At 42.4% G+C, this 22,090-nt stretch overlaps 3 protein-coding genes and 1 long non-coding RNA gene across 5 annotated transcripts; 2 read left to right on the plus strand and 2 right to left on the minus strand.

The window, feature by feature from the left end:
• Positions 1 to 42: 42 nt before the first annotated feature.
• On the plus strand, positions 43 to 5,074 carry aqp9a (aquaporin 9a). The gene is made up of 6 exons (XM_088377651.1): positions 43 to 260; positions 346 to 472; positions 1,402 to 1,539; positions 2,047 to 2,165; positions 3,414 to 3,631; positions 3,946 to 5,074. Exons 1-6 carry the CDS (start codon positions 183 to 185, stop codon positions 4,160 to 4,162), a joined length of 897 nt encoding a protein of 298 aa, XP_088233777.1. The 5' UTR covers positions 43 to 182; the 3' UTR covers positions 4,163 to 5,074.
• Positions 4,885 to 16,368, minus strand: LOC148396095 (disintegrin and metalloproteinase domain-containing protein 10-like). Of its 2 annotated transcripts, none has more exons than XM_088377649.1 (16): positions 16,193 to 16,368; positions 14,080 to 14,230; positions 12,134 to 12,252; positions 11,754 to 11,912; positions 11,203 to 11,303; positions 10,372 to 10,521; positions 10,033 to 10,125; positions 9,756 to 9,939; positions 9,150 to 9,313; positions 8,843 to 9,026; positions 8,479 to 8,629; positions 8,211 to 8,394; positions 8,024 to 8,132; positions 7,721 to 7,941; positions 7,477 to 7,603; positions 4,885 to 7,395 (listed from the first exon to the last, which is right to left on the minus strand). In XM_088377649.1, the coding sequence occupies exons 1-16, from the start codon at positions 16,257 to 16,259 to the stop codon at positions 7,211 to 7,213; spliced, it is 2,349 nt and encodes a 782-aa protein (XP_088233775.1). In that variant the 5' UTR covers positions 16,260 to 16,368; the 3' UTR covers positions 4,885 to 7,210. The 2 variants fall into 2 exon arrangements, with proteins under 2 accessions (XP_088233775.1, XP_088233774.1); XM_088377648.1 differs by having other exon boundaries at positions 10,372 to 10,524.
• On the plus strand, positions 13,285 to 16,939 carry LOC148396096 (uncharacterized). The gene is made up of 3 exons (XR_015858893.1): positions 13,285 to 13,666; positions 16,335 to 16,480; positions 16,543 to 16,939. It is a non-coding gene; the product is annotated as an uncharacterized LOC148396096 (long non-coding RNA).
• A 273-nt stretch (positions 16,940 to 17,212) lies between these two features.
• Positions 17,213 to 21,633, minus strand: fan1 (FANCD2 and FANCI associated nuclease 1). The gene is made up of 13 exons (XM_088379660.1): positions 20,267 to 21,633; positions 20,057 to 20,197; positions 19,739 to 19,940; positions 19,432 to 19,665; positions 19,234 to 19,365; positions 18,991 to 19,099; positions 18,779 to 18,898; positions 18,541 to 18,705; positions 18,316 to 18,472; positions 17,987 to 18,090; positions 17,717 to 17,911; positions 17,500 to 17,628; positions 17,213 to 17,415 (listed from the first exon to the last, which is right to left on the minus strand). Exons 1-13 carry the CDS (start codon positions 21,339 to 21,341, stop codon positions 17,278 to 17,280), a joined length of 2,901 nt encoding a protein of 966 aa, XP_088235786.1. The 5' UTR covers positions 21,342 to 21,633; the 3' UTR covers positions 17,213 to 17,277.
• Positions 21,634 to 22,090: the final 457 nt, after the last annotated feature.

A 22,090-nucleotide genomic window follows, 5' to 3' on the forward strand; every position in this document is an offset into this window, starting at 1 on the left:
CATGATAGCGCATGTGCCTTGATGATGGGTGAACGAGCAGATCAATCCTGCGCACTGAATGGCTGCGCTGGGGCAGAGGTGGAGATCAAACATGAGCTCCACTTCTCAGAAGTTAACACAGCAGGACGTCGAGGCACTTTTAATCACAGTCGGCACAGCGAAACATTGAAAGAAGAGACGCCATGAGGAAACACTGTGCGATCAAACATGGAATACTTAAGGAATTCCTGGCAGAATTCCTTGGGACCTTTGTTTTGGTTGTAAGTAACACTTTGCATTATTCAATTCATTATTTTTCGGTGCTATACTCTCGCTTCATATACGCACATCTTTCTGTGTTTTAAGTTGTTTGGTTGCGGCTCAGTTGCCCAGACAGTCCTCAGTCGAAACTCTTTGGGTGAGCCGCTCACCGTACACATCGGCTTCTCTGTAGGATTGATGATGGCCGTTTACGTGGCTGGTGGAGTATCAGGTAAATATTAGCAGATTGAAAGATGTTCTATGCTCAGATTTAAAGCATTCGGCACAGGAATTGCTCATTGTTTTATCATTGTGACCAGATTTGCTATGTTGAACAACTTTTTCTGGTACAGTAGGTGAGCAAATCAGAAACAATTGGCTGGCCATCCATCTATCCATCCATCCATCCATCCATCCATCCATCCATCCATCCATCCATCCATCCATCCATCCATCCATCCATCCATCCATCCATCCATCCATCCATCCATCCATCCTCGAAAGTTCTCGTCGAGACAAATGTGTATACGTTCTGCCTGTGCTGCCTCCCATGTGCCAGTAGTCAATGAGCACTGCCCATTGATTTGGTCATGTCAAGTCACAGCCTCTCCAGGGTCGTCCATAACCCGGGGTGCTGCGTGTCCTGCAAACATCGATCGCGGGCCCGCATCCGTGCGTCTGTGGCAAACATTGGCGTCATAACGACTGCCGTTTGAGCAGCAGGACCGAATGGTTTGCACGAAGCTAGGACGTTTGATTTAATTGTTGAAAACAAAAGTCACTGATGCTATTGTCATCATTTACGGCCAACTATTGTGTCGTTCTTCAACCAAAGCCTGCGACCGCCCTGGGGGGCTGCTTCCCTTCTGCTGTCCCTCGTAAATATGACAGTCTCGCTAATGATGAAGAGGATAACATGGCAGCCTTTAGGGGGCTGTTTGGGAAAGCATTAAAACACGCTTATGCACACGCTATCATTTTTTTTCTACACGACTGATAGAGCTAGCTCGAACTCACACCCGATTACTATTTAAGCAGCGAGACTTGAATCACCTGCAGATCATTTCAGTAGTGTGAGAGCGTTATAGAACGTAGTAGTCCTTGCAACCCGTCATGCCAGCTGCATCCCTTTCTTATTCTTGCCTTTGTCCTCCATCCCAGGGGGCCACGTAAACCCTGCCGTGTCTCTGGCCATGGTGATCCTCGGCAAACTCAAGATCTGGAAGTTTCCTTTCTATGTCATTGCTCAGTTTCTTGGTGCATTTGCTGGAGCTGCTGCTGTATTTGGATTATACTACGGTGAGCGTGCCTGCGTTTTAGTCATTTCTTTCCAGCAGCATTTATTGAGCCAAATTTCTGACTGCATGCTATCAAACAAAAATAACACTTCTTATCTTGACAATCATACTCCAAATCTTTCAAATTTGTCAAATATCGCCATCTAGTTGTTGACAGTGAAATTACAGCAAAGATAAATATTGATGAAAACAAATATTTATAAACTGTGCAAATATTTGTCAAACAACATCGCCATCTAGTTGTCAACAATGAAATTACAACAAAACCAAATATTGGTCAAAACAAATATTTATAAACTGTACAAACAAGTAAAAAAGTGGGATGACAAACCTGGAATCCACTTTGTACGCTAATTGAACCTATCTGTCTAGCGGAGGAGCATATAATTTTCAACCTATCGTTGCTAGCATCGATACATAATTTTTCCTCATGGCACACAAATATGGCTGGAAATCACTGCTTTATGTAAATCATTGAGAAGTGAGAACTCTGTGAAACCCCTCACAGATGCGTTCATGGACTTCACCAGCGGGATTTTGTCGGTGACAGGAATCAATGCCACCGGTCACATTTTCGCATCTTACCCAGCGAGACACCTCTCGATTCTTGGCGGATTCATTGATCAGGTGAACAACTCACAATGGCCCGATCGCCTTTCATATTGTACTCCCAGTCCCATTCAGACACGAATTAACACAAATTCTCGGAAATGCTGCTAATGTGAAATTGATTGCCCCATTTAGTCAGAGAACAACCCCCTTTTTGCGTTGCTTGCTTTTGCGCTTAATGACCCGATTCACCGGAAGGTCAGAACTACGCTCAACACCATTTTCAGTCTGTCAAATCAGTGCACTGATCCAAAAATAACATGTTGGGGCTAGAAAAGTGTGGAAAACTACATTTGACCCTATTAAAAGGGTGGTATCGGGAGACAATCCCTTAACAATATTTATGAACACGTATTGTATACAAGCACTGTAGTCAAGTTAAGACGTAAGCTAATGCTGGCGCTAGCGAGAAGCTAACGATGTGGTTAACACATTGTGCCCCCCAAAAATAATAAAGCACATTTGATGCAATTCATCTGATACAACTACTTAAAATACATCGACAAAAAGTGAAAACAGAGCGTACAGTGCTAAATTCAGCAGAAAGACTAATAGCTAATGCTATGAAAACGAGGGCATCATAGACACTCAATAATATGAAAGTGAAATACAGTTTGTTATTTTTGTGTCATCTCAAGCTTACCGCTTAGAGATTGAAGTAACTGAATCCTCAATGAAATGAAGTCGCTTGGTAAAACCTTCTCGATTTCTGAAACACTGTTTGCCCACAGATGTGGAAGTTCGTCCTGAAATAATGAAATTTAACCTGGCACTTATTTGAGGTTCTGATACTGGGTACGGTGTAAAGAGTTGTATGGGTTAATGGATCCAACAACGGAATATTTTGATCTCTCCATTTCGGCAATCCTTAAATTGTTTGGACTGTAAAAGTCTCTCCGAGTCATAAAGATGGCGGATTTGCGAAGACGTTTGGCCACACCCATTACCTTGTTCGGTGGCACCACCCCAAAGACTGTGACGTCATGGATAAGAATACTGAAAATAAATAGAGTAAAAATATATCCTTCAAACAGATTATTAAGGTATTTCTGCAGAACCTGGAAGGATTAGATTACATTTTTCTACAATCCTGGAGACTTCAAGTGCACAATAACATTTATTTAAAGGCTAAAAATGTGTATTTTTCATCATTTATGCAAATATATGATCAAACTGTGTCAAATATCTTTGAAACAGGAACTTTTGCATCTGATTGATCATTTAATTGGACAATCCAAGAAAATGCATTATCCCTCTCGCTTGCAGGTGGTGGGAACCGGCATGCTGGTTCTGTGCATTCTGGCCATCATTGATGGAGGAAACATTGGTGCTCCTAAAGGTGTGGAGCCACTGGCCATCGGGCTGATCATCATGGCCATTGGGGTATCCATGGGACTGAACTGTGGTTACCCCTTGAATCCTGCCAGGGACCTTGGGCCCAGACTGTTCACAGCTGTGGCCGGATGGGGCATGGAGGTCTTCAGGTAACTAATCGGTCCATTAATCCACATCAAAGTGTTATATTGTGATACATACTAAATTGCAAATAAAGTTTTTGCTTATTAGCAAGCAAAATACAAACACCAAAATTGTCAATTATAAGATACCAGCCATCAATCACATGTGAATGGTTAGTGCACAAACATATTGATTGAAATAAACGATTAGGCAACAAGCATTGTTGACTTATTATATAACATCACGTGCACTCAACAGACGTGATCAATTGTTGTTGTTGATCCAACATTGTTCCATGACACTGTCCAAAAGTATCAACCCGCCTTTGGTTTCTCCGCAGCACGGCAGGCTACTGGTGGTGGATCCCAGTAGCGGGGCCTATGGTGGGAGCTGTGGTCGCGGCCGTCCTGTACTACCTGCTCGTCGAGCTTCACCACCCCCGCGTAGAAGCCGAGAAGCCTCATGAGGAGGAGGGTGAGGAGGACGAGGAGGAGGAAGATGAGGAGGATGAGGACTGCAGTCTAAAGGACAAATATGAGATGATCACTATGAGTTAAGAGTATTTCTTCCTGTCTCACTTCTACAGAGATAATTCTTTAATCTGCTCGTGTTCAAACGTGACCTCATTAAAAAGCAATGACCATTTTGAATTGATGAGTTGTAAATATTGTATTCTAGTAGATATGGCAAGCATGATGATCTCCTCCATCCCCTTCATATTTGCTCCTGTCGTTGTGCTTTTTTTAAACTTTGTTTTTTGTGTGTTTTATGTTGTTAAGCAAACCAGATGTATTCCTGTTGCTTATTTAAATTAAAATGTTGTTTGTTTAAATTATTTTTTTTTATTTTACATCTAATGGAGGGTTATATCCCACACCAGTTGCACGAGAATTGAAATCAATAATATAGAAATCCCTACAATACTCGCTAGGAAGGTTTTATAATACAATATATATAAATTAGCATGGTTATGTGGGCAGCAACAGCTTGAGGGTGCAGATTGAAAATCGATGCAGGCCACATTCCATTGCATGTGCAAATGACGTCAAGGCCTAGCACACTCTCCTTTCCTGGTTGATCATTACATAACATAAAGATGTTCATGGAGAATATAAATACATGTCCACCACAGTTCCAGGAAAGGTGGTGGGTTCAATTCCGGCTCCACCCTTCCTGTGTGGAGTTTGCATGTCCTGCGTGGGTTTCCTCACACTACCAGTTAATATAAATATAATAAAACCCTAAAAAAAAAAGTGATTCTCTACAGAGAGAGAGCATCTGACAGTAAACAGTGGTCTATTTTATTGAATGAGCTGTTTAATTAATGCATTTCAAGTACTCCAAAAATTACATCTCTTTGCACAATACAATTGAATTTTTGCTGGGTTTTTTTAGTAAAAATGTTCAAAGTGAACAAAAATTTCCAATACTGTATAAAACACAGTGAACATTAAAATCAGACAGTAGTATTACTTTTTAATCGTGTGTTCTGTCGGCCTACATCACCTACAACATTTCAAAATTAATTTGGACATTGCAGTGCACGTTTATCTAAAACCTTTTTTTTCCCCCCCCAAATCAAGACTACGAAATGAAAAGAAATTTACAGGCATTATTCTTCTGCTCTTCTAGCCAAACCATGCCACAGGATAACAAAGACTAAAATGAGAATGTCACATTAAATCCATCACACTCAATTGTTTTTATATCATTGATGACAGTGGAGAAAAAGTATCATAAACAAACTCCAGTTGAACTAGCACATACAAAAACATAAATAACTTAAGAGATTTTGTCACATATGAACATCTTTGAATTGGAATAAAATATTTTTTTTGTAAAGAAATCAGCAGATGTAGCAAAATGTAATTTTTTCAATTAAATGCAAATTTTCAAAGTACTGTACAAGTTTACATGTTAGATTCTGGAGCCAAGAATGACGTTTTTTTTTATTTTTTTTTTATAAATCCACTTTTTTTTGTACAGACATAAGCCTGATTCATCATCATGTGACAGACATCAACTGTGACACTTTTCCTCATCCCATCCGCAGCAAAACGTAGGATTATTCCAACCCTCAGGACAGTGTTGTAAGACATTACTTGTGATTTGAACTGCATGCACTCAAAACGGAATTAAGAAACACAATTCAGACCAGTAGGCAAAAATGATGCATGAAATATATAATGCAAATATGATGTGTTTTTAATGTTAGTGAGAAGCAAACACTGAATCATATCAAGTTGTTATTTTGTGAAAGAATGCCTGAGGTGAAACGCGTCCTTCAAACATAGCCCGCCGGTGCTTTCTGTCATCACAACTCAAAAACTGGAAAGTGTGAATCTGGAATGGTGAAGTAGCAAAGCCAGGTTATACTAAAAATCTGACTCAACAAGTCTTCTTTCCTTTTATTTTCACATTAAAAAGCATTGTGCTGAGACACTAGTACAGACCTAAGTCAATACTTACATTGGATTAATGCCTCTGCATGCCCACAAAAGTTTCCTATCTGAGCAATAAGCCTATTTGTTTTTAATACATCCACACCGAGTCACCTTCAAACTTATTTCCACACGCATTCCACTAACGCTCAATTCTAAACTAAGCTGCAACTTTCCCTTCACCTCAGCTTCAGTTAGTGGTTATTCATTCTTCGTAAAGCTAAATTAAAAGAGAAAAAAAAAAAAAGGATGACAAGCAGAGCGATCCTTCCATTACACGACACAAGCAACATGTTAGCAAAAAAATAAAACAATGGAAAGATGACCTTGGAAAAAGAAGCGTATGGTGACTTTGTTCAAATTGAGAAACAAGCAACCCAAAGTGAACCTGATTGGGCGACCGCAGAGAGGACCTGACGGCATCAGATGGTCGGCGACAACATCCAAGGAACTCCTGGCGACAGTCATGCCTTTGTTTATGTGTTAAAAGTCCTGAGAGCGCTAACCGAAAAATAAAACCCCCCAAAAAACGAGAAGAGAGCGAAGAATTACACATTTACAGTAGAAGAAATAGTTCATTTTCACTTATGATACACTAAATATGTACAGTCACATGCAGGAGACTGTCTGGACAAGAGACCGAAGCATGTGTCCTTCGCCGTTTTGGGACATGTGGAAATCACAAAAGTGGCGCCAATCCTCCACCGAGTGTCTTGTCTCGCTCTTGTGTGTGTGTGTGTGTGTGGCTGGAAGGGCGCAAGAAAAGCACGCGACGACTCGCCGGCAGCCACTCGAGACGCCATCGCAAAAGAACCAAAACACATCACTAAAGTGGACTAAAGCTACGGATGATTTCTTAACTCCTTGGCACTCCTTTGAAATTAACCAAAAGTAGATGATGACTGAAAAAAAAAAAAATAATAAAAGAAGCTAGACTGCGCTGCGATGGGGACCGCCAATCCAGTCGCTGGATTTTTCTCTGCTTTGCGTTTCTGCAAGATGGAGAACGCAGCGGTGACTAGCAACCATGTCGGGCTTTTCCGTGGATGGAGTGACGCTTTTAAGATTCCCACTGTAGGCACAAGGAGGAGCCAAGGCATTGGAGGGGGTGGCGAGGGGTGGGGGAGGGTCGCAGGGGGGTGGTGGAGGGGTCCGGGGGGTGTCTCAGCGTCTCATCTGCCCCATCTGATAGTTCTCTCGAGGTTGACGGTGGTGTCGCTGGTGTTGCTGCTGGGCCTGCCGCTGAGGCTGCCTCGGGCCCTGCCGCGGACCGCCGTGGCCGCCGTGCTGGGCCTGATGCTGCACCTGGGAGCTTGCGTGCTGCTGCGCTCGCCGCCTCTTCAACGTGCCTGGCGGGGAGAGAGAGAGAGCACGCGGGTTAAGACCCCCCCGTGTGCTCGAGGAATGAAAACTTGCAGTCGGAAACTCACCCGGAAGTGGTTTTGGGGGAGGGAGCTTGGGGTTGCTGCTGGGTGTGTGTACGCTACAGATCTTAATGAAGCCCGCCATGAGCATGATGAGAGCGATGCCCATCAGCAACACTGCCCACCAGTGGGCCTGCAAATAAAAAAAATCAAGCAAACGCAAAACCCTTATAGGTGTACAAAATAAAAATCTTTGTCAGCTAGAATCACAAGCGTAGAGAAAAGCTGCTTTGGAGTCAAGCATCCATACCACAATCCACTCGGCAATGTTCTCGTAGAGCTCCGGGTTGAAAATGGCCTTCTTGAGTCGAGCCAGCGGGCCGTCGGCGTCCACAAGGCGACACTTCATGAACACGTCGCAGTAACCCTTGAAGTCGTTGCAGGGCGAGCCGGCCGGCAGGGTGGTCACTTTCTTATTGAAGAAACGCGCCAAACGCTCCGACCCGGTACTGCTGCACGTGTTGGAATTCACTGGAGACATGAGGCCCTGGTCAGCGAGGCCAATGGCCGACGAGATGCAGTCCTCTGGGCGCAAATGAATGGCGTGACTCACTCTTTTCCATGCAGCACACGTGACAAAGCTCCGTCTCGTCCTTTCCTTCTTGGCTGGCGCACGTGCACGCTTCGAGGCCGTACTTCTTACAGATGGAGCCGGAGCAGCCCTGCAGGCGAGCGGCGGGATCAGGTTAGCCACGTAACGACAGCTCTTAATTTTTTTGTATAACTTGCTGGTGACTCACCCCGTTCAGACAGACTTGAGTCTCGCCGTGACAAGCGGTGAAATTGGCCTTGGGCTCAGACGACGGGCAGTGGGGGCTCCCGCCATTGCACATGCCCTGATGAGCGCACTCCGACTCGTCCCTGCACTTCTCATTGCGCCCCTTGTAGCTGCACTCAGAGGTGCAACAAGGACCCTGGCTGGGACTGGGAGTGAAAACAAAACAACTTGGCTCAAAAACATCTCAAAAGGACGGTTGATGAATCAGAAACACACATAGTACAATGTACCTGCACACTTTGCCGGGCTTTAATTTGCATTTCTTGTTGTCATCCTGGTTGGCATCATAGCAGCACTGGTCCCTGCACTGATCACTGTAGCCGCAGTCACACTCCTCTCCTGGCTCTACCAGGCCGTTTCCACAAATTGGCTGACCAGACTCTGGTTGGGGGGGGGGGGGGGAATAATACAAGCATCAACTTTGTTCCTCGCAACATGACATCTGTAATAATCTAATTTAGTATCCCCTACTGTGATGGCCTGAAAATGAATCATTTACTAAAATTATAACATAGTAATGATTATGGTGTATATTGTTAATCGTCAATTATTTGATGAATATAATTAGGGATTTTCCAACAGCGCGGTACATACCAACGAAGCAGTTGCTTCTTTTTTTCTCCAGCACCTGGCTGATGTTGCGCACGCTACAGATGGAGAATTTGTTGTTGTTGAGCTTGTCTCCCGACGTCGCTCTCGCGTACATGATGTAATTGCCCCTCTCCTTTTTGTCTTGGCTCTTGGATTCACCCGGTGTGCACTCCGATCCCGAGTCGTGCTGTGCATTAGAAAGGAAGTGGGGGTGGGGGAGACAATGTCAAAAGAAGATCGGGAGACAAAGGTGGCCACGCTCCATTTAATCCATCTTGCCGCGAGCGAATGCAGTACATGATTTACTCACCGGGGAGCCAAAGTTATGGCCCACTTCATGTGCAAAGGTGATATGGGAGACTTTGGGAGGAACGTGGGAGGCGTAGTTCTGGACAGTGATAATCCCCGTGTTGAGAGATTTCTTCTTGCCATCGGAGTACAACTTGCTTTTTTCACAGATGCCTCCAGAACTCCCTGACGACGATAAGCACATTTTAAAACAAGTCGGCCATCCACAGCATAAATGTAATGCGATAAGAAAACAAACATTTAAAATTGTATCAGTGTTTCATGAGGATAAGCACCCCTGATCCTTTTTGACTCTAGTTCCCATAACAACCTGAGTCAATTACGGTCTCAAGCGCCGCTGACTTTTTTTTTTACCTTCCAGCAATGATACACTGCTCACTGGGTAATGAGCTCACGCTCTTTATGAGTCATAAATTCTTGACCAGTGAACAGTGAAAAGATGCGATCCATGCGAATAAAAATGTATGTTCTATGTGCCTCCTCTGATTGAATTCAACGCAAGAATAATCACAATAGCATATTTAGACAACTGGTGGGACATAGAACATACTTTGTCTTGAGTCCCCCTACCAATGCATGGCCAACAGTGTCGGTGCTTCTGCAGTACCTGAAGGTGCTCCCACCCAGGCCAAACCCAAGACACCGTCATCAAAGTCTCTGTCGGTGAAAACATAAGCCAAACAGTAGTCGTCGTGATTCTGCTCCGAGTTGAGCTCCAGGAACTTCTCCACTCCGATGTTACCAAAACGAAATGGGTTGGACCTGTCCTTCTCAACAGTGGTGGTGTTTATCTGTACGGGAGGAAACGGGCTTGTTTATAGGAAAGACTCTGACGGGCTGTTTTCAGAATAAACAGAAGAGGCTAACTTCAGCGGAGCACTCACTCTGATTCGTTTCACCATGAAACTGATGTTGCGAATCCCTAAGAAGTCCGTGCCCTGATAGATGGCATTAATGGCCTTCACGTGACTGGAGATCTGTAATGGGAAGATAACAACACACAAAGACAAAAGCGGAAAATTTCGATCAAATGCTTTGTATAATTAATTGTCTGGTAGATACTATTCTATTTTCAAGGCTTATTGTAATGCTTCAAACAACGATGTCTAGACGTCTTTATTTGAAGCAACTGCCGTTGCGTCATTACGGCAGTTGCGCAATCAGCGGCGTGTCATGAGTGGCAATCCCACGCTGGCTTGTTTATCAATTTCAGTGCATCTCACCTGAGCGATGACAGCCTCTCTTGTCTTGTAATACTGGTAGAAGAGGTGATCTGTTTGGATGAAGAGCTGGCACGTGTTTTTCTCAGCCTGTGCCATCCTCTTCTTTCTCAGCATCACAGATTCGCTAAGGAGCGGCTGACTGTCGAATGCCTGCTGTGACAGTCGACAGTTAAATATAGTATACTGTGAGGGCATTTACAACCAAACAGCAGCTAAATAAATCATGCCTTCTAGTTTTAAAGGCACAGAACCTTCATACAATATACAATAGTTCTATATACACTATATGATGAACAAAGGGCAAAAAAAGAATTAATGCTAATGCTAAATGTATTTTTGGCATATTAATTTAGATAAAAACTAAACTCACTTCACAAGGACTAGCAGTTTAGCAGATTGTTCACAATTGTTAAAAACAAAGAGGCTTCCAGCTGTTTAGTCAAACACTTTACTGCCAAACTAACCAAAACAAAGACAATTATTCCAGATTGTGTTTCTAAAACAAGCAAAAATAACTGCCGCTAGCTTAATGCTAATATACGATACAAACACAATAGACAGGCTAACGACTAGCATCAGGGTCGTAACATTACAAACCTTGACGCGATGGATATTTGAATACAAACGCTAGAGCCTTACTTTTCTGGGCAGTGTGAAATAAAGCTATCTTTTTAAGTAAATAATATTTGAAAGCGCTCTTATATTGAATCTCATTAGGTCGTGTGGTAATGTAATATTGTGGCCGGGCGTAAAATGTCTGCCACTGGGGTAAACATGGAAAGATTTATCACTTCTCCTTCACTTGTACTGCCAGTGTGCGGCAAAGTTCACCTTGTACGTCTCTTCTACAGCAGAGGCCTGGTACTTCTTCATTCTCTCAAACACGGAGCTATCGGCACATCCTCCCTCCGGGCCGTACTTGTGAGGATAGTCTGCGTGAAAGAGGCCGACACAACACTGTGAGGATTAAGGAGACAACGTTAGCTACTTAAACCTCTGAGTCACTGTTTGTGATGCTATTCGGGACCAGCTAATAGGTGTCCTTACACGCCACCTGAGCCTGCCTAGCTCTGTCTGCTTACTTTATTTACGAATACCTCTCATATATAACGCCGTCTATATAATTAGGAATGAAATGCTGCTCGGATTCCCTACTAATGTTTAGTAGACAGCTTTAATGAGGCGGTACCCTGAGAGAAAGCTCACGTTACTCAGCTAATGAGCAAGCACCCTGTGCTCTTCAAAGAGGGGCGTCTCACAAATCTGCCTTACATGGGCTCAGCAAGATTAACCTTACACGTTTGGATCACACATATTCATACACAATTAGGAAATGACAGTCGCTTTGAGTGATTGTGAGCGTGCAGTTGTCAAGGACTCACGTATGTCGTCCTCATGGTAAATGACGGAGTGGAAAGGCACATTTTTGCCCTCCAGATAGCGCTCGGTGGGTTCCACGTAGTAGTTGCCGTGATAACTCTGAATGAAGCCCTCAAATTTACCATCCACGATGGAACCGTGAGCTAGCGTACCTTTTTCACCTAGGGGAGACAAAATTACACGTATAATTTTGTTTGAGAGGGAAGGCAGAAAGAAAAGTTTTGAGTCATTTGTTGAGCAACATTTCTCGCTTTCTGTTTCAAATGTTGAAATAATTGGGTGGGGCGACTTGACTCCCTCCTGTTGCAATAGCCTTTAAAAATATTTTGGGCAAGGTCAGAAGGTGAAATGAGGCTGGTCGTTGAATGAAGACTTTTCTCACCGTATATTTCTCCAGTGTAGATATGAGAGGTATCATATGTCGACTCCTGTCCTGAAACGTCCACCTTCAAGTCTGGTGTGAACAAGCTAGTATCTCTCTTCATGCGCAAATTAAAATGTCTGAAATAGAATAAAAATGCAAAATGAACAAAACAATGTGATCAGCAGATTTTTTTTTTTTTTAGCAAAGATCTGAAAGATGTTTATTTTTCTAGAGACGTGTGCTTGTGGATTGGGATTCAAATTGGGTCTCTCGAAAGGAGATTGACAACATTTACGCAGGGTTTGAGGAAGCGAAAGAATGCAAATGAGAGAGGGGGGAGTGAGAACATGGCTTCTTTTCAAAGAATGTGCTTCAAAATGGAGGGAAGAAATGAAAAAGCAAACATCTCAAATACAATAAACACTCAAGTGGAGTGCCGCATCTCCACAGGCTGGAGAGCCTTGCTCTAATTTGACAGCATAAAGGAAAATCTGGCAGAATGTTCCATGTTATTTTATATTCTGGCAGTGACCCTCAAATTAATACAAAATAGCTCACGCATGTTCAAACACGTATTGGAGGGAGAATTGTCTGGCTAGCTTTGTGGAGGACAATTCAAAAGGGAAAAGTCACAGACAAATCTTTGCTTTTTCCAAAGGAAACGGGCGTCTTCCTTCCGTGTTCTGCAGAGCTTTTATCATTCTCCCACTTATTAAGCAGCGTCTAAGGCTGGCGACGGCAGGCTCTGCTCCACACAGGAAGATAAACACTCTTTGCCGAGCTGCGAGCCAGATGGTCGTGGCAAGTGTGGACACGCTGGTACAAAACGTGCCACCTCATCATTAGAACATTTAAATTTAACGAAAAAAAAAACAGACTTTTGCAAAGACACATTTTAAATCATTAGTCATCATTTTAACTGCAGATGACAGCGGCGGTGTTATCCAACAGATTTGTACTCAATTAAAAAAAAAAAGCAAAACACATAGCTCATTGAACGTCTTTCTCAAACTCAAACAAACGCTTCACTTCTCTGAGGACAGATTAAAGGCGAAGATGTTTTGACTCGTCACAAATCTAATTAGCACCTCGTCGTGTTTGCTCTGATGTCATCTCGGATGCGGCTCGCAGTCACAAAGCAACAAGAGGACATTTTGGTCCCTATTCTTCACCGCATCGTAGCTGCTCGGTTTGAGTCGATGGCTTTTCCGTTCTACTATATTACCGCCTTGAGACTACTGCAGGAGGAGACCGGGGAGTATAATACTGCAGCATCTAAAGCTGAGGCTGGAACAGGGAAGATAATCATTGTTATTTTTGTCATTTCTCGCAATGTTCCAGTGATACAGGAATGACTAATATGTTCAACCAATGAGCAACCAGCAGTTGTTGACATCATGATCTTGCTGTGTTGTGTCCAGTAATTAAGTTATATTTGATGACGTTCAGTCAAGTGCTCTATTGTGATGTTATGACCTGTGCTACCTGACAAGCTACGATGAGCAGTTTGATATGTCAACCAGCGATAAAGTCCTTTCATTCTTTAGTGTCGTAAGTGAGCAACAGTAGAAAAGCAGCTCTCAGCAGTCACACTCAATTTCCGAGGTGAATCGTTCAGTCGTTGTTAAAAGCGTGCACTTTGCATTCATCATTTCACAGTAGTGCCATTAGCAAAACAAGAGCCCAAGCTTTGTAGAGATGGTGAAACCATCAATTACTTTATATTGGTATGATAAAGTTCACCCCCAAAAAAATCTGAACTGTGTCACCTGGACAAGCTCTTGCCATTGAGCATGTTAGGATGGAAATATATTACAAAGGAGAAATACACTTTTCGCGAATACTTCAAAACAAATGTAAACAACTTAAACATAGATGTTTGACAAAAGAGTGAAACAACACATAAGTAGGAATACATATAAAAAAAAAAAAGGCAAAACATTTTCATTTCAACGTTGACCAACCTTCCATGAGCGTGAAAATTTAAATGAAGAAACTGGTCTTGGTGGGAGAGCGCCCTTTTGGCCCTCTGATGGTCGTTATGTACCACCTCTGTGTCATAAGAAAGGCCTTCATAGTGCAGGATGTACTTGTTGAGGGGATTCCGGTAGTGGCCTGTGTGGAGGGAAGCACAAAGTCTTTAGTCATTTCATAAGCCTTTGGAAAATACCGCTTCATGATGATATCAGAGGATTTCTTTGAGGGACAGCAATTTAATATTATTATGAAAATAGAGATTAAGTACATTACATGATCACATGGGTTGTTTCGGCTAATTTGTTGTAAGCAAGTAAAACCATGTTTTTTTAAATTTAGTATCATTTATTTATTACACATCCAGTGGAAAATAAAAGAACATCATAGGCACTCTATTGTAATAATGTGGCAATGTTTCCAAATACAGCTGTAAACTAATAAATTAGCTGTATTAGTATTTTTAGACAAGGTTAAAAATGTAGGAAAATGTGGGTCGCTTTCATCTAACTAAAAAGAAAGTGTCTTCATGCTGCGCTCGGCTACAGCCCCCAGTGTCACAGTATAATTATTTCTCCACATGAAGAGTGGGTGGCGGGCATGAAGGAGAATGCTGCTCGAGCACCTCCACCCGTTTGTAACACTGCTCCACACTCAAAAGCGGCCTGAATTCTATTTGCACAAAACACGACAACAACGCAACTCTCGGAATAGTGCTGCACAAAATGACAGGGATGTCACTATTTGCCATGCACTGCGTAATATTTGCAGGGTCATATTATGGCAACGGATTTTAATCAGCAGGAGGTATTTTCAGTCAAAGCACTATGCGAGTCTCTGTAATTATGCCTGAGAGGCGGAATAGCCATCATCTGGAGTAAAAATGTAACAGACGGTACAAATACACAGAGCTAGCTCACGGTTCATGTGCATAATGAAAAATTAAGGCCTTCACATTAAATTTTTCATTGAGGCGAGTATGAGAAGTAAAAGCCGTGACTATTCGGGAATATTCAAATTTTTACAAGACACATTTGTGCAATTTATGTGGGGGGAAAAAAGTACATCATTTTGAAATGATTCAAAGTTCACAACCACCACAAACTGCCTTGCTGCTTTGTGTAGAAACTCCATGCATAGAAAACCTGAGCTGACTTGTTTTATGTTAACGTTATAAGCCAAACAATATAATGTCAGTCATATTTTTAAAACTTAGATAAATAAATATATTGTGCTTGGGATTTTTTTTTCTTTGTTTAAGTCGTGGTTATACACAAAGGTTGAGTTGAGGCAACTGAACACTTTATATTGGGTAACAATATTTCGTTTTAACTTTTTTTTTCTTTTAAATATAATTGACTGCAATTATTACCCAATTATGGCACTTACATGTTTTATCATACACGCGCCAACGATCGAAGAATAAACACTGCCCTGTGCTGCACAGTAACGGCGCAAGTATTTAATCACACAATCACACAGACATAGACCATATAACAGAATTTTAGAACACTTAAAATAGAAAAGTAACATCGTTTTAAATTGAATATCGTCCCAAAGTTGATTTATGCGGCCGCGAGCTGTCAGGACATACAATATAAACTTAACTACAAATTCCGTGTGATGTAAAATTAACAACAACAACAAAATCCGTGTGAATCGTTAAAATGTATATTGACTGAAAAAATGGATGACTTTAACGGCGATCGTGGAAACGAAACAAAAAGAGTGAGCTATAGATAGCATGATGCTAACGGTCCAGTCAGTATCTCGCATCTTCTCACAACAATGGACGTCGACGACATAAGTCCAATAATACAACATAAAACTGGCGATAAAATTAGTGACAACACACGGTGTGACATGAATAAAATGATCATTTTTCAACGCCCCGCCCGAATCCGTCCAGGACTTTCCGCCGTGCCTCGTTTTAAAGCGAGAACACAGCGAAAAGGGTGCAGTCCCCTTCACAACAAGCAGGCCCCACTGATCCCGAACGTTAGCCGTCAAGCTAGTTTAGATAGGCAGCCTTTTGGCATGCCCCTTATCCACATCTTTTAACCGCGTAGTCTTGCCTTTTTCCTTCCTAAACGGTTCACTCACCTTGAGTGTCATGCAGCAAGTAGGCGAAAAGGACAAGTTTCAGGAGAAGCATATCGGATAGCTCCATGGTTAAAGCATTGATGCCGTTTGCACTTTATTGTCCTAGTTAGAAAAGCGCAGACGCCCTGTGTGTTTATTGCAGCTTCCACTGGTCGCCCACTCGCTTCTGCGCGGTGACGTCACGCGCAGCGCAGTTGCTATCCCTTCCCCTGAATGCGTCCAGGATCCCGGACACGACATTAGGTACAACTGGACACACTAACTGCATCGAATCACGTCCTTAACGAGGTAATGATGGAGATTTTACCACATTTTGATGTTATGATAATTAATGTGGTTTGAGGTTACAGTGGATCTCCGCTGATCGGGATTGGGCAGGAAAAGCGAAAATCCACGTGACAGGTCTACAAAGAAATCCTTGCGTCTGCTCACAAAGCCTCGAGCATCTGACAGTTCCAGGCCAAAAAGGGAATGGCCACGCTGGGCACTCTTCCAAGTGTCCTGACCCGATTCTGTGATTTTTCTTCCTCTTAAAATCAAGAGGACCCGATTTTAATAAGGATTTCAAGATCCCCATGACAAATGAGATTCGGATGATATGGATATAAATATGATATGGTTAACAGCCCTGGTGGGATCCTTCATAGAAAAAAAACCCTTGTGGTTTGAATTTGAAATGGCAATCCTGGAACTTTTCTGACACATCTAATACTATAATACATTTCTAATGAGCCATTAAAATTAATACAACAATTTCTTTGTTATCTGTGTTGGTATTTGTTTCAAGCTGAAATATCTGGGCCACAATGTCAAAAAACTGAAAAAAAAACCCATCAGCTTTGTGTGAGCTGTGATTATCTTGAGCCCAAAGCTTTTTGTGATCCTGCCTGTACTGAGCAATGATGCTCCTTTTTGTTGGAAGCAGTAGTTTCCTAGATAAATAATGGCACCGCGTAGCACAATATACTCCACTCTCACTCGCCAGTTCATCCCCACAACTGAGATAAGGAGCAGTCTAGATTAACAGAATGAAAAAAAGCACTTTATTTCAGTAGGTGAGTGTCTCCTGCGCCCTTTTTTTTTTTTCATTCGAATCGGGATCCTCTAGCTCCGGTGGCCACCACATGACACACCTCCACATCAGCACCTAGTTTTTGCAGCTCATCCAGCCAGATCTGTTGCTTCTGGGACAGACGGTCATTTGGCCCCTTCACCTCCACCAGCTAAAACAGCAAACGGCAATGACATAAAGCAAGTGGGAATCCCACTTTTTACACTACTAAATTTACATAAATGGATGACCGCACCTTATATGAGTTATCAGATGTGCTCCACACAACAAGATCAGGCAAACCTCCACGGCAGTGTCTGAAGTCTTTCGCCATCCGTGTGATAACTCCTGCCAAGAAGGCTCCACCCATGCAGCACGCGAGAGACTGCAAATAAACGCCATCATAGATCCAATTATGACATCACAAACAATAATATCATTAATGTGGACCTCATTTGCAATGACTTAAGTACCTGGGCTTGACTTAGCGAAGAAAATCGCTCCCAGTTGGCACATGAACACACTTTACCCTCTTGGGAAATCCAGACTTGCTCCAATATATTGCGCAAGGTTTCAACAGAAGCTTCTTGAATTAACTGTACACGGCAATCTATCGCTTCCCTTCGGTTCTCATAGAAGCAGTCGGTGTAAAAGTCCAGTGGGCAAGCCTGGGACAAAAAAGGGGGATAGAAACTTGTCCAGATAATTGTCTACAAGTTTGAGCTTGTTTGTGCATATTATACCTGGTAGAGGTTCCGGAAGACGTCTGGTATACCGTCCATAAAAATGATGTCCCACAATAGGAGGGCAAAGAGTGTTGAGAATGTTGAGCCCTCTCCGTGGATTCCTGAAGGAATTAAAAAATAATAACAATAAATAAAAAATCAATTAATTAATAAAAAAAAAGAAATTAAATATGAATAAATAAATCATATATATATATATATATATATATATATATATATATATATATATATATATATATATATATATATATATATATATATATATATATATATATATATATTTTACACTTAGATATTTAAAAGTTTTAAGAAGCGCTAAGGCTTACCTTGGTCAAAGCCTTGCTGGCGGTAATGTGCTAAAGACAGGTCTTCAACAGAGCATATTACAGTGCCATCAGTGCAGTCGTCGCCGTTTGATGGTACTAGAAAGCGTGATTTTCCGGTGCCCCCTTCATGGGGAAACAGCCGTCCTCGGATGGTCACCTGAAGACAACGAACCAAAGTTCCAAACATGGCACGTTTTAAAATCTACATCTAAAAATAATACCCACATGTCTGACATCCTGGATATGGAGAGTGGGAAGATCTCTGAGCTGCCGATGGTACTTCTTAAAGCTGGCAGATTCTCTCATTCTAGAAGCTCTCTGGTAAAGGGCCAGCTTGTGTCCTGTTCGCACGAAAGGGTCGGACAAGCCATCTTTGATAGCACCGATAGCCTGCGGGGCATCGGAGGCAGACACTCAAGACAGAGCAGCGTGACGAAGAGAAGCATCAACTTTGTGCACTGACTTCTTCAGGTTTTTTTAAGTGTTGTTGAAGGTTCAGTGCCAGTCTGTCCCACCAGCGCCCTCTACTGTCAGAACAGTAAACATCCTGCAGGAGGAGGCACCGCAACTCATCAACTGCCTCCTGGGATTAAAAAAAAAAAGGTTTGCTCAACACGGCAGATGATTATTAATTTGTTTAAAAAAAAAAAAAAAACTTCATCAAAAGACAAAAACCTCATATCGACGTAGCCTCTGTAAGATCTCCACGCCTCTCGACAAAATACGAGTGTAAGCCCATCCTGTGGTGAAGCTGCGTAGGAACACTGGAAGCTCCTTTTGGTGACTTACAAAAGAGTAAATCAAATACAACGTTCTAGTGAGGACATGACAGTCATTTTTTCTTTTCCATCTTAGCCACCAAAACAACCTCACTAAACATTTTTTTTTTTTATTAGATTTTAAGAACGCAGTCCCAACCTTAGGTCATAACTCATCTTCTGGTCCTGCCACTCATTTTTGGCTGTAGTATACAGGTCCAAAGCTTCTTCCCAGTGACCTGCTTGCATAGCCAAGGTCACCTCCTGCAAGGCCCGCATGGATGCTTCATACCTGAGATGATTCCCACAGTCATGAGAAATGATAGTACCACTCAAAAATCAAAAACTTCTAACAGACCTTATGAGGTCGTCTCTGTCTCGGAACACCTTCGCCATACGCTGCACCGTGTAATCCGGAAAGGTCAAACGACCAGAGTTGACGAGCAAGATGGTATAAAGCTGGTTTTGTCCACCTGCTGCCGTCTCCTCCTCATCCATGGTGTCTGACAAGGAGAAGAGCAAGAGGATGCGGGAAAAAAAATCCCGAGGACCGCGACACAGACGCACACAGGAACCTGCCAGTTGCTTCGCCCTTTCGGAGTACAAAGAAGGTGATCACATTATTATTTCAGTGAAGTACTTCTACAGGAGACTGGTTACCTTACCTTTTCAAGATGACAGTCCCAATGTTGTTTTGAGCCTGGCTCAGAGAGAATAATGACTTTTGCTTGCTCAGCCGGAGAAGCCCGTCTACTAGTTGTTGTTTTTGAGTCCCAGATTGGCCAAGATGAAAAGTCTTGGCCAGGGTCTTGAGTTCAGGGGCTGGCAGGAGATCAAGAGCTTCTTCTATACTAGATAGGTCATTCTCTTAAACAAACAAAAAAATATTTCTTATGTAAATGTATCATTTTAAACACAGTCGACTGTCGCCATCTAGTGGCCAAAACTGGACGTGCATCCTGAACTCGAACAAAATCAGTTACCTGTTTGCAGAAGACCTCCTTGCACCAACTCGTGAGCAACAGGCGCCAAATCACTACATATTTCTTCATAATCGAGTTTCTCCACTTGAAGCCACTTCAGTTTCCGCTGGAAAAGTCTCACATACAACTTCTGCCCCATGACTTCAAAAAACAGGAGACATTTATGTTACAAACAAGGCGTTACAGAGAACCTGTTACATTTGCGCGTACCTGAGAGCTTCTCAAAGGTTTGCACGAGCGTCATGTCATCCTGATTGAAGAGGGCTCGATCATCGTCGTTCTCCAGCACGGCTTGTAGGACAGTCCTGAAATTGCGTAGGTAGTAGGGGAGTCTTTGTGGGGGTGAAGGGTCACCTGTGATGTCACTCTTGTTTTTCTCAGGCAGACTCACTGTCTGTAAATCACCGCTATTATGAGCGACCTTGTCTGAGTTTGAAAGGAGGTCATAATGCACCGGAGCGGGCATTTCGGGGTTAAGCTTCACTCCATCTCCTGTCTCTTTGCCAAACATTGCTTCCACAGAGCTGGTAACCTCATGTTTTGGTTTCTTTTTTAAACTCGACCCTTTACTATTGGTAGGTGTCTCTTTTTTTCTTTTAACTAGTTTGGAGGAGGAGAGGAGAGTCACTTTTGGCCACGTCTCTGTTTTCAGTTCTTTTTCAAAACTTGTTTCTGTTGTCGTACATGTCACATGTACATTGGTTGTTAACTCGACGGCTTTTATTGAGTCCATGTTGCTTCCTGAAGCCTGACTGGCAAGATTTTCTTTCTGTGAGTTGCTAACATCATCCAAAGTTTCTTTGGTTGGATCAGAAAGTGCATGTTTATCTGAGTGGGTTCTGTCATCTGTCTTTTGACATGATGTAGATATTTTCGAGGAGAGACTTCCGAGGTCCAGCTTTCTGACGACAGTCTTGCTACTTACCTCCCGAGACACATTAAGAGAGGTTCTTGACTTAAAATAAGGACTTGTCGTGGTTTCATCTTCCAGCTCTGGATCCAGCTGGGAGGACTTGGAGGAATCCTTGCCAGGTGACACGACAATATTACTTGCTGATGTAGCACTGCTGTCCGTTCTCTCAAAGTTCTTGCACTGCAAATCAATGTGATCATTGATCCCGAATTTGGGAACCATCTGACCACAAAGTGGGCAGGACACTTTGGTAGGTTGCGGGGTGCTGAAGAAAGAAGTGATGGGACTCGCCTTGACAGCGCCGCTTCTCTTCCTGTTCTTGGACAACGATACATTCCGCCTGGTCTTGAGTTTGTCTCCTTTGCCTGCCATGCTCCACGAACAAAGTGAAAAATAGGATTTCAAGTATATTTTCCGACAACCTCTCGTGACGTACTCGCTAACTCGCACATTTCAAATAGCGTAAATGCTAATTTAGCTTGAAAAAGGGGATGTGAAACAGGTAAAACGCGCAACCAACGCGCTCCTACAACAGAAATTAAGACAGTCCACAATAAAAACAATAACAAACAAAAGCGAGGTGGAAGAGGAAAAACACACACCGCTGTAGCATCGATGCTACATAACAAACTCGCTTGTCAGACGAGACAAGTAGAAAACCGAAAGCCTTTCAGACCATAGCAATTGAGCCCAAACGCGTCGATAGGTTTGCCATCCTCCCATGCGCATTACCAAAATTACTTATTTCAACTGTTATGATGGAAGCTCGTTTTACAACAAAGTAAATAAACGAATAAAATAAACTAAAAATAACACGCATCAATACATTTTCCAAAAAGCTTAATTTAAAAAAAAAAGGAAAAGTAGAATTTTGTAATGTTTATTTTTTTGTCATTTGTGGAAACTCGAAAAAATTCACATTGTTTTGCCACAGTTTAACAAAGCCAACATCAATAATAACAATAAAAAATGTTTTTTTATATCATGCTTTTCAATACTGTTGTTATCGCGAACAAGCAAATAATCTAAGTTTTGTTATTGGCGGACGGGGTATCAATTATTGTCTGGGTTTGTAATTAGCATTTTGTGTCATTGTCCATTATTATGACTTATAATGACAT

Source organism: Syngnathus floridae, chromosome 6 (assembly GCF_059516105.1).
Source record: "Syngnathus floridae isolate MCC-2025c chromosome 6, RoL_Sflo_1.0, whole genome shotgun sequence".
Classification (NCBI taxonomy): Eukaryota; Metazoa; Chordata; class Actinopteri; order Syngnathiformes; family Syngnathidae; genus Syngnathus; species Syngnathus floridae.